The sequence below is a fragment of the Cololabis saira genome, chromosome 4 (genome assembly GCF_033807715.1).
Source record: "Cololabis saira isolate AMF1-May2022 chromosome 4, fColSai1.1, whole genome shotgun sequence".
Classification (NCBI taxonomy): domain Eukaryota; kingdom Metazoa; phylum Chordata; class Actinopteri; order Beloniformes; family Belonidae; genus Cololabis; species Cololabis saira.
In genome coordinates this window covers 28,239,687-28,256,648 of record NC_084590.1, presented here as the reverse complement: position 1 = coordinate 28,256,648, position 16,962 = coordinate 28,239,687, and the positions used below count along the sequence as shown (strand labels likewise).

Sequence of the window (16,962 nt, the reverse complement as noted above, 5' to 3'; positions counted from 1 at the left end):
CCACCAACAAAATTATTTCTAAAAATACAGTTGTCAAGTAAAGCTTGGAAGTGGTTTTAAATTCAGGTTCAAAGAAAACTGCTCTTTTAAATGACGTCTTATGAAAACAGAGAAGTCTATTGAGTCTGTAGGGGGAAGTGGTATAAATGTGACTGATGAAGTTCCTTAAACCACACAAGCAGCATGGATACAATTAAATAAGACTTCAAATGGTTCTGCAACTTATCTTGATATCTTGTAGTTCTTGGCAAGAGTTTAATGAAACATCAACACTACTGAAACAGTTAATATTATGGGCTGCAGCCAGCTCAGGTTAGCACAAAGACTGACACAGACGAAGACAACAGGGACATCCTACTGCCTTATTGTGTACACAGAAATTCACAGCGAGCAAAGGTATCCGCTGCAAATGTGTGCTCCTGTATCTGCTTGAACTCAAGATGAATATTGTTAATACTTTAAGAGGGAGGAAGGGTGAGGATTAAATACGTTTATACTTCCTTCTACTCCATTGGGAGTATGACATGTGAATTGTTTATAAATGGTGCTAAATCTCTCTACCCTGTCTCGTCCCCCGCCATCTGTAATCCAAAATGTAACATAAACAACACACTGCAATTCCTCTACAATACTTTTTGCATAATGTCCTACCCTCCTGTGTGCTCCAGACAGTTCTGGCAACACATCTCTCACAGTGAATCATCTTCTTTCTGCAGACAGAGGATGAATCTAATATCCAAGTTTCTTGTCGTCAAGTTTCTTGTTTGAAACAGCTTAAGTAAAACTGTCTCTGTCGCCTGTCTAAACAGTTCGTGTATCCTCACTTTATCTCCTTGCACCTGGCTTGACGAGGCAGAGAGATGGAGATGTAGGGGTTGATTGGGGAACAGAGCAACCATTGTATAAGATAAGATCACTTTGCCTCATAGCAATCATTTAAAAACAAGATCAAACAACATGTCGTTCAACTGCATCATTTTGCTCACACGTTGCAGGCGTATGTTCTGTTTACAGCATTGACAGTGTTTCTGGTAATAGACACAACATAACATTAGAGATGTAAAAATGTATTGGCTCGTAATCAAAATCGACGATTTTATACCTGATATTGATATTAGCAGCTCTTGGATGATGTGGTTTTTTTTGTTGTTTTTTTTTTTTATATGTGCATCATATCCACAGCCTTAAAAAAATGTGTCTCTTTCTTTCATTCCTCCATCGTCTCAAAAGCGAAAAATACTGAGAATAATGTTAATCTGGAAATACACCTTGATGGGAAAGTCACTAGGAAGCATGTCCTGGATGTTTTTAGCTGAGTACAGAATGGCAAAGGAAATCATTTGTACAGCCTGCAGGGCAAAAAGATAAAATTAATAAAACATTGCAGACAACAAATTTAATCCAGCTGTGGCAGAATTCACAATTGGTGCTTGTCCTGCAGCACACAATGCACAAGTCCAACCAAACCAGTTCATTTAAAATAATCTTTTTTGTGAGACCAGAACCTGATACTGGTCATCAGATATCAGCCCTGATTTCCTGGTCCCCCTCACTCACTCATCACTCCCATGGGAAATTTAGAATCACCAACTAACTTGCATATATGATTTTAGACCGAGGGAGGAAGCAAGAGGCACCCAGAGAAGAACAACGGAGACACAGAGAGAACATGCAAACTTTTACATAGTTTTACATAGTCAAACAGATATCAGGCCAACAGAAACTACTAAAAATGTGCTACAAGCCTGCAGGTGCACTATAATGATCTAGGGTTACTTCAGCTGAATTTGGGTTAAAAAGCTGGTCAGCTGACTGCCTGAATCTCCTGAATGACCAGGTTTTGCAATCAAGAGATTTATTTTCTTCCCTGATGGCAGGCGGATCTCCACAATGACAGTGTCAGGATTCATCTGACTCAGTGCTCAGTGACTTTGCAGCAGTTTGACACTTCCATCATTGATCAAAGATAATGGCAAAAATGTATGAAGCTTTGGACAAAAATTAACATTGGAGCATTGCATGAATTTACTGAAACAATAGCTATTAAACATAATATTACAGTGTGACCTTTGTCTGCAAGCAGCATCGCTTAGCACCGCTTTCACTCTCAAATTCAATATCACAGATATGTACAATAGCAATGATGCCTCTGTTGCAGCAGGAAAGAGAGGTCTCTTCAATATTATGTTTGAAACCAAACATTTAGCACCAGATTTCATTGGAAAATCTTCCTTTTGAGAAGCACCCAAGAAAATAAAGGCATGTTTTCCAGCCTACTGGATGCTTCAAATTAGGGATGGGCGGTATGGACTAAAACATTTATCACGATCATTTCTGGCATTTATCCCGATAACGATAAAAATTACGATAAAAAAAATACCAATTCAACTCCACCTTTGTAACTATAAATCTATCACCACATTCAGTCTTTGGAGCCAAATCACTGCTGTAAAAGAATATTAAATGCTACTAAACTACACCAATTAAATGTAATTAATAAAAACCAATTAAATGAGTTACACTTGTACTGCAAAACTGTAATGACTCAGATCTGCCATGTTTGTTACACAAAAACCTCATCAACGGGAACTTTTCTTTCTTTCTTTCTTTCTTTCTTTCTTTCTTTCTTTCTTTCTTTCTTTCTTTCTTTCTTTCTTTCTTTCTTTCTTTCTTCTTTCTTTCTTTCTTTCTTTCTTTCTTTCTTTCTTTCTTTCTGTTCTTTCTTTCTTTCTTTCTTTCTTTCTTTCTTTCTTTCTTTCTTTCTTTCTTTCTTTCTTTCTTTCTTTCGCTTTCTTTCTTTCTCTTTCTTTCTTTCTTTCTTTCCTTTCTTTCTTTCTCTTCCTTCCTTCCTTCCTTCCTTCTTCCTTCCCTTCCTTCCTTCCTTCCTTCCTTCCTTCCTTCCTTCCTTCCTTCCTTCCTTCCTTCCTTCCTTCCTTCCTTCCTTCTTTTTTCCCTTCCCTCCTTCTTTCCTCCTGCTCTCTCCTTCCTTCCTTCCTTCCTATTTTCTCCCTTCCTTCCTTCCTTCCTTCCTTCCTTCTTTTTTCCCTTCCTTCCTTCTTTCCTCCTGCTCTCTCCTTCCTTCTTCCCGTCATCTTTCCTTCCTTCCTTCCTTCCTTCCTTCCTTCCTTCCTTCCTTCCTTCCTTCCTTCCTTCCTTCCTTCCTTCCTTCCTTCCTTCCTTCCTTCCTTCCTTCCTTCCTTCCTTCCTTCCTTCCTTCCTTCCAGCTTCACACAAAAACGTCATCAATTCATCAACGGGAATTTATCGTTTTTATCGTGAGTTGACAAATTCTTACCGTGGGGAATTTTTTTGACGGTATATCGTGAACGGTAAAATATCACCCATCCCTACTTCAAATCCTTTTCAGAGCAGCTTCAGCTGTAAAGATCCAAGCCCTTGCCTTCAGGAGCTAAGCCCTCTTTGACAAGCAGCCCTTTGGTCTTCTGTCAGCAGAGTCCCCTCTCTTCTGCAGCCTTTGATATCTACTAAGCAACAAGACTTGGTGCCCTTTCCTCAGAGTTTCCATGCTCAGCCGGTTTGACATGCCACACAAAAACACACATGCATGCATACAAACAGACCCACAAACATTTAAAGAAGAAAAATAAGTGCTTATTATATGACTTCCGAGTTCATGTGGGATGAGGTCATATTCCCATGTTTAACTATGGGCCTTAAAATAAAAAATAAAAAAACACTACCAGTTCTTCTCACAGCCTCAGAAAACTATACGCCCTTCCATGACTGTCTGTGTGTGTAAGAGTGGACCTCAGAGGGGCCGTTTCCTCATGCCTGGTCCCATGGTGGTACAAATCGCCCCCTCCATCCTCTTTCCCACGTTTCACACAGCAAAGTGGTCCCCCATATCAGCCGGTCAGTGAGCAGTCAGAAATAAAATAACACAAACTGTATGGGAAAGGCCAACAGGGACGGGATTTTTGAGTAATGCTGATTGTAACGTTACAGTAACACGGAAAAGGAGGGAGAGAGGTCTCATGACATGGCTTCAAAAGTATGAGATGTGCGCTGGTTGCTGCTGGCATATTATGGCTAAAGATAGCTTGCAGACACACATGCAAACAGAAGCACACTGAGAGCTCTTTAGCCAGTGACTCAGAGGATGAGAGACTCGGGAGCAGCTCTCGCCTTTTTTGGTAGAAGCTGCGGTTTGCAGCAATGAATTACGGGCTGGTTTTCAGTTTTTAGTTTCATAACTGCACATTCTTGTGTTTTCTTTGTGTGCAGGTGTCTGAATGTGTGCAAGGATCAAAAACGATACATAAAAAGACACTAAAGTGCCATAGATAAAGGGCAACACTCACTGGCTGGTTTCCTAATTTTTTCCTCAGCAGAACTGGGTTGCAAGCTGAAATCATCTCTCTATATTGGCCCTGAGTTTCTTCATTTCTCTTGCATGGCATTGTATTTACAATCCACACCAGTATTTTCTATTTCATTTCATCTTTGCAACTCATCCTGGAGGCATCACAGCAGTCTTACCACTTGTTGAAACACTATGAACTGCTAAAACAACTGTTGAGGATACGTGGCATTAAAATGAACAGTCTTTCAAAAAAATCCTGTTTATTCTCAAGGTTGTTGTTGCTTCAAAACTCAACATCGTATGGGATGGGTGAAGGGACAGAAATGTTATTCAATTAAAGGTTTGCATAGCATTGCACGTAACAGTTGAGTGAATCAATAAATGATTATTTATCCGCCAACCCCAGCATCCTGTTGCAAAGATTACATCAAAAGTGAAGTGAAGTTAGCGTTTCAATCCCTTTAGATGCTGACTTGAATCCAGCTGAACACTGTCGTGTATGTGTAAGTAACGCAAAAAATGTTTTCATTCAAAGCAAACGGCTTCTCAAACTCTAGCAAAAACAAAAAATTAAACATAAAAACCGCACCAGTGTTGACGACATCTCTCACTCACATGATTCACTAACTGAAAGCTTTGCCTATTTTTTCAAAGAAAAAAAATGAAAAGGCTGTTTTAAAATGTCCCACAAGCTGTGATCTGAGGACCAGGGTGTGATGAGGTAACAGAGCAAAGAAGACAATGATCTCTTTTCACTGCATCAGCTGTTCCTCCTGGGAACTGGCTGATAAATATGAAATGAATGAATGTAGATCAAATTATGTCAGACCAGGCAACGCTGTGAATGTCTGCCATTGCTCAACAGAGGAAATATCTCAGTTTCATCAGAGGAGAAAAACCAGGACAGAGGAGAACTAAAGCCTTAAGTAACACCCTGACACAGCAGAATAAATACCAATTAGACCCTAAAAAACAACATCTCATAAACACAACACCATGAGCGAAGAGCCAACCATAAAACTAGCAGCAGTGATGTGAACAGCTGAGGCCGCAGCAAACATGAGGAGTCAGCAGCACAGCGTCAGAACTGAGGTCTGACAGGTTGCATTAGGTTGAAAGGATGTGCGCAAAGCATCGTTTCATGAAAACAACATCTATTATTTAGGAGGGTTTCGTACTAACAGGGACGAGAGTGGGACCCTGACAGGTATCTGGTCTAGACTTGTGCGAGTGCAGCTCCCAGAGGAGAGCAGGAGATCCGAGGATCAGCAAGAATCTGAGCAGCTGGAACGCTGGCTCTCTCAAGTCTCTCTGGCACACTGACTACCAAGAAAGAGACAAAATAAATGCACATAGAAAATAAGTTGCATTACCAAATCACAGATGCAGATGACTCAACACTCTCACCACTTCTGCTGAGAATTTAAGTAATTCATGCCCCCTTTGTACTTCATTACGACACATACACATATAATTTGTACGACTACAATTAAAAAAAATTGGTGTGGTACGAGAAAATGTGTGGTTATTCATTTATTTTTCATGCAGACCACATGAACCCGAGATACCACAAAAATCCACATCATTTAACTTGTTAATATGCAATTCTGCATGTGAGACCTGCAACACACTCCAAAATGGCTGGGACAGGGGAAAATAAGGGCTAGTAACCGGGTAAAAAATATAATTAGTCTATTTCAGAGAGGCTGTCAACAGGTACATGTAATGATAATTGAAGACAAAACGAGTATCCATAAAAGGTTGAGTATTTGATGAGCACAGATGAGCAGAAGATCTCCAGTTTGACAACACGTTACTTGAGGGAATCAGCTAAAAACAATGTTCCTGAAGGAAAGGAGGGGATCTGCATGTTTCTCCCTCTAAAATACATAATTGTGTTAAACCGTTTTAGGAATGTGGTGGAATTTCAGTTTGTGGCGGTCAAGAGCACAAGCCCAAGCTGGAAACCTGTGATCCCTGATACCTCTGATGGTACCGCATCAACAACTGTCATTCATCAATAGCTCATAAAACCATATGGTGGTTTTATGGTTTCGGGAAACCTTTGTTCTCAAGCAAAGGTCATAAACTCTTCTCCGATGGCAGCATTAATGCAGAAATGTAGGCTGAGATTGTAGCGCAAAACATCTTTGTAGGGGATGTTCATGTATGTTGCAACAAGATCAATGAAAACCACATTCTATGCACATTACAAAGGCATGGCTGAGGAAGAGGAGGGTACGAAGTGGTCTGAAAACCTCATAACCTACTCATACTGTTGGACACCTTAAGATGTGTTAGCAGGAAAAACTGACCAAAATAACAGCTGAAATGCTTCATCAATCAGAACCTTAAAGGTGACCTATTATGGCATTTAATGTATATTTTAAACAGGCCTTGAATGTCTTAAAAACAATCTAAAGCTTGTTTTTTCTACATAAATCATAAATCCAGCCTGTGGGCCCTGTCACTAGTTTTACCGCTTCTAACCTCTTTTTCTGCGCCTCATTTTTAGGGAAGGGGGGGGGTATGATAATGAGGCTCTGTGCTGATTGGCTCCCTGAATGACGAGTAGCAGGGGAGGAGAATAAACCCTCGCTCCGCCAGAGCAGCCCGAGCCTGTAAATTATCACAACACTGAATTTTCACAAATGGAAACTTTATTGTTAAAAAATAAAATATGAGTTGTATATAAATAACATTTATGCACTATTTAAGCCGAATCTACCCGGCGGATGCTGAACGCTGGCCCCGGAGCCACGCCGGGCGCGGCTCCGGGGCGCATCGCCCATTACTGGGGATCGAACCGACAGATTTCGCTGAAAATCTCGGAGGGTGAAGCTGGTCCTGCCTGGGACAGACCCCCGAGGACCCAGCTCTCAAACCACCCGGGAACCTGGATGATTTAACCCGGGTCCGCTCCGCTGCGGCGCCGCGTCCGACTGGATCAATGAAAGGACCGCTCCAGCCTGGGGAGAGAGCTGGTTGTGGGCGTGGTTTCAGCAGCGGAGGCTGAACCTCTGGAAATCTGCTCCTGTCGTTACGTAACGACAGGAGCAGATTCTAATGGCTAAAAAAAAACCACGTGACACTGGGGAACTCTGGCCGGCGGGGGTCAGAGACCTTGCAGAAATTCATGGTATTTTGTCTCCCCTGTGCTGGCAGGGTGAGGGGAGACCACTTTATATATGTTAAAACAAGAAAAAACGTGTTTTTCATAATAGGTCACCTTTAAAAAGGCCAGAACTCCTTTTAGGAGTTGTGAGAAGGAATGACAACACCACAAAGTGGTTATATCTCTACTGTCTGTTCCTCCGGCTTGTGCTGCAGGCCCCTTCTGCAGGAAGTTTGTTAACAAATGAAGCTGTAAGAAAAAACGTGAGATATCTCCCATCCCCAATAACATAAAAGTCATAAGACATGTAGATATAAATGGAGGTTGTTAACACTGTCCCAACGTAGATGCACATGTTTTATATGTCCCTTCAACATGCAAAGTGCCACCAGAAGTGAGTAATCAAGTGTTTTGGAAAGTGGAGCCTGTAGCTCTCCTTCCTCTAAGATCGTCTACGGCTCAGGCAACCAGAGGACAGAAATACAAAAATCAAACAATACTGGTTACCTTTCAAAGCACAAAAGAAGTAAACCTCACAAACAATCATCGGGGCAATACAAGCTGGTGTACAAAAGTACATTTATTAGTGTAATAGTCTCTAGATTTTGTCCCGCTGTTGAGTTTCTGGATGTGCTTGTGGTGTTTTAATAGTCGAATAAGTGTCTTTTTTTCCACTGAATATGTGGTGGACGTCTTCCAATACCTGAGTCAAGTCAAGCTAAGCTTTCAATGCCATGTATTTCCATATTCCTGGTATTCTGCTCTGCTGCTATTTTGGCAGAAAGGTGGAAGAAGAGCTGATTAACCCCAGAGGAAGAATCTGTTCAGCTTCGGTTCATGGAAAGACTCTAAAAATCAAAGGGTTTTTCTGGTTCCCTATTTTATTCCATCATATAACTTTAATAAATGCTACACATTTTGTCAAACAAGTTCGTGTTTTCCTGCGTTGTGTTGAAATGAGCTGTCCTGACTGCCACAGTTACGACCTCGACCCCGCAGAGATTGAAGCCTTCAAATTCTTAAGCATTAGCTGCTCTTATTCTCGTTGATCCTTGGATCTAAAGCCAGACTCACAGTCATAACACCCCCCTCAAACTCCCTCCAATACACGTTTCTTTGGTCACATCATCAAGGCTTTATGCGTGACATATCGTGTCGCCTTCGCCGCAGCCCAGCAGCTGTTCCTCTGCAACAATTAGCTGAAACTCTCACTTGTAAACAAGCAGCACTGTGTTCAAATCACTTTCACCGTAGAAAGGAAAGAGGCCAGCTGCAACTGGAGATCCCTCTCAGCCCATCAGTGAAGGATGAGGAGCTGAGAGAGCGTCTGGACCAGATAAATCGGCTGCAGGCCCAAAAAAACGCTCTCGACCGTGACCCTGACAGTGGATGAGAAGATTTAAAATTCCTTTGTAGCCACTGCTTCTAATTTTAAGTTTAGTCATACGTCTTTCATTTTCAAAGATTTCTATACCCTTTTTTACGAAATTCATTTCTCCCTGCAGTTTAAAAGTGCTTTTCATGAGCGTATCCGACATGCTGAATACAATCCATCTCTCCATGTGCACTCCAGCAGCTCTGCAGGTACCTCACAGTGCAAACCTTGTCTCTATTTCAAAATTCAGCGTCAGATAGTGTATCCTCAGGCACTGGCTTTGTTTTTATATCCAGCTTTGTAATGTACTGCTTTTATGTCTTATTGATGCTCTCCAGGGTCATAAATTTGCCTCCTAAATGGCCTGCAGCGCTGTGGACTCTCACTCCCCTCCTTTGATAACATTTTGAAGGTATGGACCTTATAACATATTGTATTAAAAAAAAGGCAGAATAGAATCTTAATAATTTAAAATGTTTTATTTCACTCTTTACTGTCTCTCCTACCTCTAACGTACTTATCTATCAATAATAATAATTTGTCCTGACACGTTTTGGTGTGAATAGAGTATGTGTGTTCATGCTTGCATGTCTATAGTGCATCAGACTCTGGGAAGACTTGTACTATATTCTTGGAGCAAAATTATAATCCCAACACACATTATTATTCCTCCATCTATTCAAGCCAGCCAACATTGTTTATCCTCCTCTCCCTCCTGGATGAAAACACATCAACAACAGTCAGCCTGCAATTTCCACATCAGGACAACTTCCTTCTCAGGTTTTGGGTTGTTCACAGAAGGGTGGGTATACGGCACACCCAACAGCAGAACCTTAAAATAAATAAATAAATAGCAGAGATTTGAGTCAACAGCATTTGGTGCAACAGGAAAAACACCACACATTTAACGCAGAGTAACAGTTCGTGCTCGTCCTGTCATTGTGTCGATATCCTGTGGGAAATCATTATCCAACTATTTTTTGCAATGCCATACCAGTTAATGACTCAGTGCTCGTGCATTTTACAACCCGCATATGGTCCATTTATCACACAAGACGTCTTCGCCTCTGACAGGGTAAATTGATTTCAACAGTCTTGTGAAACTCCTGCAACGACCAAGTCAGTCAATTTTCTTTTAAAGCCACAGGACCCCGTAAAAAAAAAACCCTCACTTTGACACCGGAGTCACTGTGACTGACAAATACGAGCAGCTGGCTCATCCGAGACCCACCAAGCAACCTTTGACCCGAAAAGAAGAAAAAGAATTAGTGGAGTTTTCCCAAAAAAGAAAGGCTGAAATGTTGAAATGGTATCTCATTGTCTTAACAGCTTTAAATGTGCTTTCTTGAAATTATGCCTTCTAAGCAAGTCACCAAAATATTTCACATTTTTGTGGGACAAAAAATATTTTTTCCTAACTGTACCCCTCAGCCCGGACTGTGACCTAGATCTTTAGCGTACTGGCTTCGGGCTGGATGTTTATCTGCATCTCACTGTTTTACAGGTTAAACTGTGAATGAGTTCAGCTGGATAAAAGTGCACCTCATTATTTACTGCACACTGACACTAACAATAGGTGCAGAAGTTTGAGGCTGAGTACAAGTGTGGAGGTCAGGGTGGTGGATGAACAGACATTTACCACAAGGTTTCAGAACCGCCTGTCCTTGAAAAGAAGCAATGGTTTCCTCACAGCATCATTGCGCTGCAGCTTCAAGAAATTGACATTTTTAACAGCTAGTTTCTATAAAGATCAGTGTTGCTATTAAACAACCTTTTGAATGTGAGTCAAAATTGTTTGTTTTCAAGTCTAATACATCCAGTAAAAAAAAGCTCTTGTGTTTGTTTGCAAAGCTGCTTCCGTCATGTGAAGTGACATATTCACGTCACTGATAAGACCGCAGTCTTGGCTCTGAATTAATCCTCTTTACGTTAAGAATCTGCAAAATGCAAAAAAAGAAAAAAATTGTCCTTCGTCTTTGTCGCTTCTATTCTTGGACACATGCATCCAACCGTGCTCTTGGAAGTGACACGAATAACTTTGGCCAAACACAAACCGCAGTTGCAGAGATTCGTTGTCTCTGTCGTTGGCACTGCTGAGCCAGTTTCAATTAAAAGTTAAATATAACCATCCAGCCCCTTCTATACCTGCTTCCCCGTGTCCAGGCCAGGGGGGTCAGACTATCCCAGCTGTTACTGAGTGAGAGGCAGCCTGGACAGGTCGGCTGTCCCTCGCAAGGCCACCAACAGAGACAGAAAACCCCACACGCTCACTCTGATTATAGTCAGCACGGGACTACTGTTAAATATAACTTTAAGAATGGCTAATACTTCACCCAGATCTCAGCCTGATCTTATCCAACTCATACCCACACTGTGCACAACCACAGTCTACTCAGCAACGCGTTTGTTAATGTTATTTAAGCAATGATACAACAAGTTATGGTTACTTTGGTTTGTTACTTGAGCAGTCACTCAAGTGGATCCCCCACAGCAGAGTAATTACGCTAACCTCACCGCACTAACCAAACACAGTTCCGGCGAACAATTACAACAATCAACACAGCCTATTTGTGTCCACCATTAAATATGTCCAGGACTTAATGGTATATAGTATGAAAGCAGCATAAATGCCCTGCAGGAGCTCATGTGTGGGTGGAAACAATATCATTTTGTACTTTTCTCTCACTGACAATGTAGAAAATGTTTCAGAAACTGACAAAAGAAACCTGAGCATCCCAGATGTTGCACAACCCTTCATCTTGTAGTTTCCAAGTTCCAGCGCTCTCGAGTCCCTTAACTTAACCCACTGCAATAAAAAAGGTCTGAGGTCACGAAAAGGAGCGAAAGAGAAAAGCCATTTAAGGGGGTTCTGCAGCGAGCCCATCCCAGGTGGCACATCCAGGTTTAATGTGTGCAGCTCAGTTTCTCAGTTTCTTTCAAACTCGAGTCAGACTTCTTTCCAAACGTTCACATGGCCAGCTGCAAATCATGCTGTGCTGCACCCAAGCGTGAAAACTACAAGTGGCTGCTCTTCCTCGCCAGACAAAGACACAAAAACATAAATGTTTTAGTAAGTTTTTAATTTTGATTTGTTTGTTTGTTTTGGTTTGAGTCAGTTCTGACTCAAACCATCATCTTTTTCTAAAGAGATACTTAAACATCACTGAACAGTAACTGTAAAGATTGAAACAAAAATGAATGGGAGATTAGAATATCTTAGAATACCTTGTGTGATTAGCAGTGGGGTCTCCTTATTTTTAGAGACAAAGTGGTAACTTATTTAACAACTAATCAAATTTTATCATTACCAGCTTTCTTTGTTCGCAGCTGAATTTAATAAATCTGCGGCTGAGACGATTCTGTTTATAAGAAAAGAAAAAGTGAGGCCTGAGCCATAACCATGGTGATGATGAGCAATCCGTCAGAACCCTCAAGCTGCACACTTGTAGTGCGTAAACAGCGGCGGAGGATCAGCACGGCCTGTGGCTGCAACACGGAGCAGAACAGTAACCGAGCTTCGACAAAAATAACCCACGATGACAACAGGTCTCTAAGCAGTAGCAGACCTGAGCGGCCACGTGTCCTCTTTGTGTGCGTGACTGCTGTGTGTGAATCTGGGAGTGAGTTGTCAGGACGGTGAGGGCACCAGGTGTACGCAGCTGTCCGCCTGATAGGACAACTTAGAGAGGTGGAGTTAGCTGCTCTGTTAGCTGAGCTGAGCTCCCAACTGACTGGTGGGAATGGATTCACCCGCCAGCCAAATATTGAGCATCCGATCAGAGTACGCTGAAGCTGTCCAAGATGAGAAATGCCACATTGCACATCTGCACAGCTGGCTGGTGGTGAATTAAAGCTTCCTCATGTGCATTACTCATGGTGTGTTTCTCATAAAAACCCATCTGTGATAGGGAGTTGGTAAAAGCTTGGAAACTGCACAGATCTGAAGGAGCTCCATTTGAAGATATTCATCAGTTTCAAGACACAAAGTATTTTTTTTGGGGGGGGAATATTTAGACATAAAGTCTTTTTCTAAATTGTTTTTTTTTTAGGAATTTTCTGAGCCAAAGTGCATTCAAACCTCCCTCACTCCCACCGCTGTGTAAACATAACTTAAACTGTCCACTGTGGTAACAAAAGTGTTGATATTAAGGCACCATTCAGAAAGGCGTTTCTGCAGAATGTTATTTTTCAAGGGCTACATTACACAAACAAGCATTTGCTGCTACTTACAAAATGGCCCCGATGACAACAGAACAAAGTCCTGAGAGCTTTCTCCACCAGCAGCGAGCCCTCCATCCTCTCCACCTCTTCCCTGCTATATTGACCCATGTAATGGTGATAATGGATGTTATTTGCATCAATAGGAAGATCAAACAGTAAAAAGGAAACCTTTTGCTTCAACAATTTCTGCTCCCAAGTGCACAGCTTCAACTTATGATGAGGTTCAGAAGGGAGATGCTGCTCCGCATCCACCCCACAGGGTCAACAAAACCCCTTCAGACATGTTGCTGCTGATAATTCACTGCAAGGTTACGATATTACTGCAGAATTACTATGATCTCATGGTAAATTATTTAAAGCCAGTTTCTGGGAGTTTGTTTGAAGAGAACAGCTGTGGCCTGAAATGGAAACCACTCTGTGGACTACTATGAAGTCTCATTAAAAGAGTAGAAAAAATTAGCTTTTTTAGGTACTAAACTCACAGTTTATGTGGCATGTTAAATATGGTGTAATAGAAGAGAGGTTTTTGCAACCAGCTACTGTTAAAGATGAGCACTTTGTGTTTCACTCAAGAAAGAGGAGTATATGTGTAAGGGGTGTAAGTGACATGTTACTGCAACAAGACACTTCTTTGAACCACTTCATAACAAACAGCTCTTTATTTTATACTGAGTTTCTGAAAGCAGATCTATTAACCGTTAATTAGTGGGAAACTCAATCATTTAAAGCTTCTGTCAAGCCAAAGTCGGCCAAAGCTTTGTTCAGTTTTTATTTTTGTATTTTTTTTTGCTAAAAGCGTCCCACTGCTCCGTGGCACAGTCATAATATTCCTACTAAAACAAAGCTTTATGCTGTTTCCTTTCCAAGAATCACTGGGTCTGGCTTATATCTCCCTAATCTTAACAACTGTAAATTCACTAAAACAATTTTAGGCATCCCCAGATTGATAATGCACTGTGACACCAGATCAAAAACATTTTTTTTTGTCCCTGTGCAGTGGGCTGCACGGTAACACACAGACAATGCCGGAAGAAACCCAGGACAGGGATATGTCCTGGCTCTGAAAGCACTCACATTTACATCAAAACATGACGAATATCCGTAACAATGATGTGATGCGTTCATCTCTTGATACAACATGTGAGAACGTTTTTTTTCTAAATAGACGAAATTCAAAATCACGAGTTATAGGACACTCAGGAGGTGAACAAGCAGGGCGGCGTGCAGATAAAGCATCTGCACAAACTCAGCTCCTAGGCATAGAAATGACACAGTCACAGTCCTGCCTGTAAACCAACATAAAAGATGAAAGAAAAGTCTGGATTGGACCAGAAGAAAAGCCTGAATTTAGAGACCTCCATTTCAGACGCTCTGCTCTGCTGATCCTCTGCCGGATCACTGAGCCTCAACTTTTACTTTACGCTGCGGTCGAAACTCAACAAGGACATTTATTGTCCACAAGCGAGTCTCCTCCTCTGAGGAGCAGAAGTTGTTTTGAGCACATGAAACTGAAGCACAGTGCCTCAGCCACAGCAAGACCGATGACCTTTAAACAATTATGGTCTACTGGGAGCTGCTCTTTGGCCCGGCTTGATTAGCTGACGTCACAGGAAACAAATTGAATCCTCAACAAGGAGGAACGCTGCGTGCAACAGTTAGTCAGAGATTCCTCTCATGAGGAGCTGCAATTTTATCAGATACATCAGCACATGAGCACACATCAATCTCCCGTATCGTCATGACTTCCCTCCTACTGAGTGGAGTCTTTGAGGAGTGGGCTTACCTCCCACAGACGCATCAGATCTGATCAGATTCACATCTAAAGTAACATCGGCCACAGGTAAAATGAGCAGCTGGGGCTTTTCAGTATACAGCACATCTGTATTGGTCCACCTGTATCCATAAAAAACACTTTTTTTGCATTTTATATTAGTTGGTAATCAGTAAATTGCACTAATTTGACCACAAATGAAAGCAAGCTCTCTAGTAAGAGTGCAGATATTCCAACTTTGCTTTGATTTGGGTTTTTTTTTTGTGGGGAAGGGTGTTATTAGATAGAAAAAATATCCTTTGTAAAATTAGAATTGATTTCTCACAGCTTTTAAAGCTATAAATAAAGATTTAAAAAAAATTCAACCCATAAAACTGATAAACTTTAACAAATTTTACTATGGAAGAGGTACACACCTTTCTAAGTGGGATGTGAGAATAATTACGATGCGTGGCACAGTAGGTGTATGTGCACTGGAGGGGGGCGGCTTCAGCAGCCAGGACGCCAGAGGGACAAGCACAGGAAGCCAACTTGTTAAGTGTGAGGTTGGAGGACTCCCAGACAATGGTCTGAACTCAAACAGGGGGTCACCGCAAAACAGTAAGCAGGTAGGGAAGTGGTCACTAATAAACAAGGATGAAGAAAAGGTAAAGCCATGTAAGGAGTGAAGAGGATAAAAGAGGATGGAAGTGAGACTGAAAAGAGGAAGGGCTGGTCCGTGAGAGAAGTACATCGGCCTGTCTAATTTAAACCAAAAAAAGTGAGGACACACCCACATGAGAAAAGTCCCCTCAAAGAAACTGTGATGTGAAAAGCTGATACAGCCCTCTATGTAGAAATCCAAGTTTAGCTGCACCTAAAAGCCTCACACGACTGATTTAAAACAAGTAATCAAGCATTTTTCAGTTTATCCTTTTGCAATATGAAAAATCACAAGCTGAACCTGTGCAGCGACAGCTTGACTTCACTCCACATTTCTGCATGACAAACATAGTGGAGCTATTCTCTGCCTTGGTAGCACTGAGCCAGTAGATCACTGCTGGAAACAGAGAGCTGACAGAAGGCTGACAGAAAGCAGACACAGCGCTCCCACATGACCACTGCACCTCCATGGGTGTCACCGGCCACCAATTCATGCAGCAGACTTAACCACACTAAGGACAGAGTCGTAAACGTAAAGGACGTTTCAGAGTGTGTGTGTGTGTGTGTGTGTCCAACTATTTTGGCATGTTCAAAAACAACAAGCAAACATAACTAACCCTGCATGTACAGTAACAGTTGTCAAAGTCTGACTTAATACTTTTATCATACATTTTTATCAACTGAACAATCTCACCAACTGTTCAAAGGAAAGACACTGAAAATAGCACGCCCACTTCAAGTACAGTATTTTGCTTTTCAAAGTATTGTGACTATGTTGAAAATGAAGAGGACTGTTGCTACTCTGGCAGCAAAAAGGGGGACAGGACAGTGTCACATCTCTGCAACACCAACACAAGATCTGCAGTTCCAGAAAGAAAACACGTACACCACAAGAAGGTTAAGTTCAACGTGCTGTAAACACTTCACCTGCAGCTTTTTACAACCTCTTCAGGGACTTCCTGCCTAAATGAATGATCAACTTCCACTGCTTGCCGGGTTGCAGGAAGACATGAGAAGTAAATGCAATTAATCATAACTCATGCTTTAATGGAAAACATCCTCTCAGCATGAAGTTTTCTTCACAATATCTCTCTGTGTCCCAGAACTCGTGTATCCCCCCAGCTGCAGCACTTCTTGTGTCTGTGGTACTCACCTCCCCAGGTGTGGAAGAGGACCAGGAGAAGTCCTGCAGGAAGAAGAGAGTGTGTGTCCCGTCCAGCCATGGCTGTTGGTCGGAGCCGCAGATGTCCGTGCTGGGTGTGTTTAGAGGGAGACTGCTGGCAAATGCTGGTCCTGACAGCAGGGAGAGGGAGAGAGGGAGAGAGGGAGAGAGAGAGGAGGCAGATGATGCGGAGGGGGCAGACACAGAGACAGCTCCTCCGCTGTAAAAAGTAAAGCCCGTCTCTGCAACTTAAGCCTGAGCCGTAGGCTCTGCGTTGGCGTAACGCGGAACCATAAATCAGCCTTCATGCGTCCTGCCAAAAGGAGCGCATCGGCTTATGTGGATCACCTTT

General features: G+C 42.0%; 1 protein-coding gene across 3 annotated transcripts in view; it reads right to left on the bottom strand.

Annotated features, from left to right (window-relative positions):
* Positions 1 to 16,758, bottom strand: part of mcamb (melanoma cell adhesion molecule b) — a 44,068-nt gene extending 27,310 nt beyond the window's left edge. For all 3 annotated transcript variants that reach the window (XM_061719337.1, XM_061719338.1, XM_061719340.1), the window contains exon 1: positions 16,602 to 16,758. In XM_061719337.1, the coding sequence (XP_061575321.1) occupies positions 16,602 to 16,671 (70 nt within the window). In that variant the 5' untranslated portion in view covers positions 16,672 to 16,758. The remainder of the gene's footprint in view (positions 1 to 16,601) is intronic.
* Between the last annotated feature and the right edge of the window lie 204 nt (positions 16,759 to 16,962).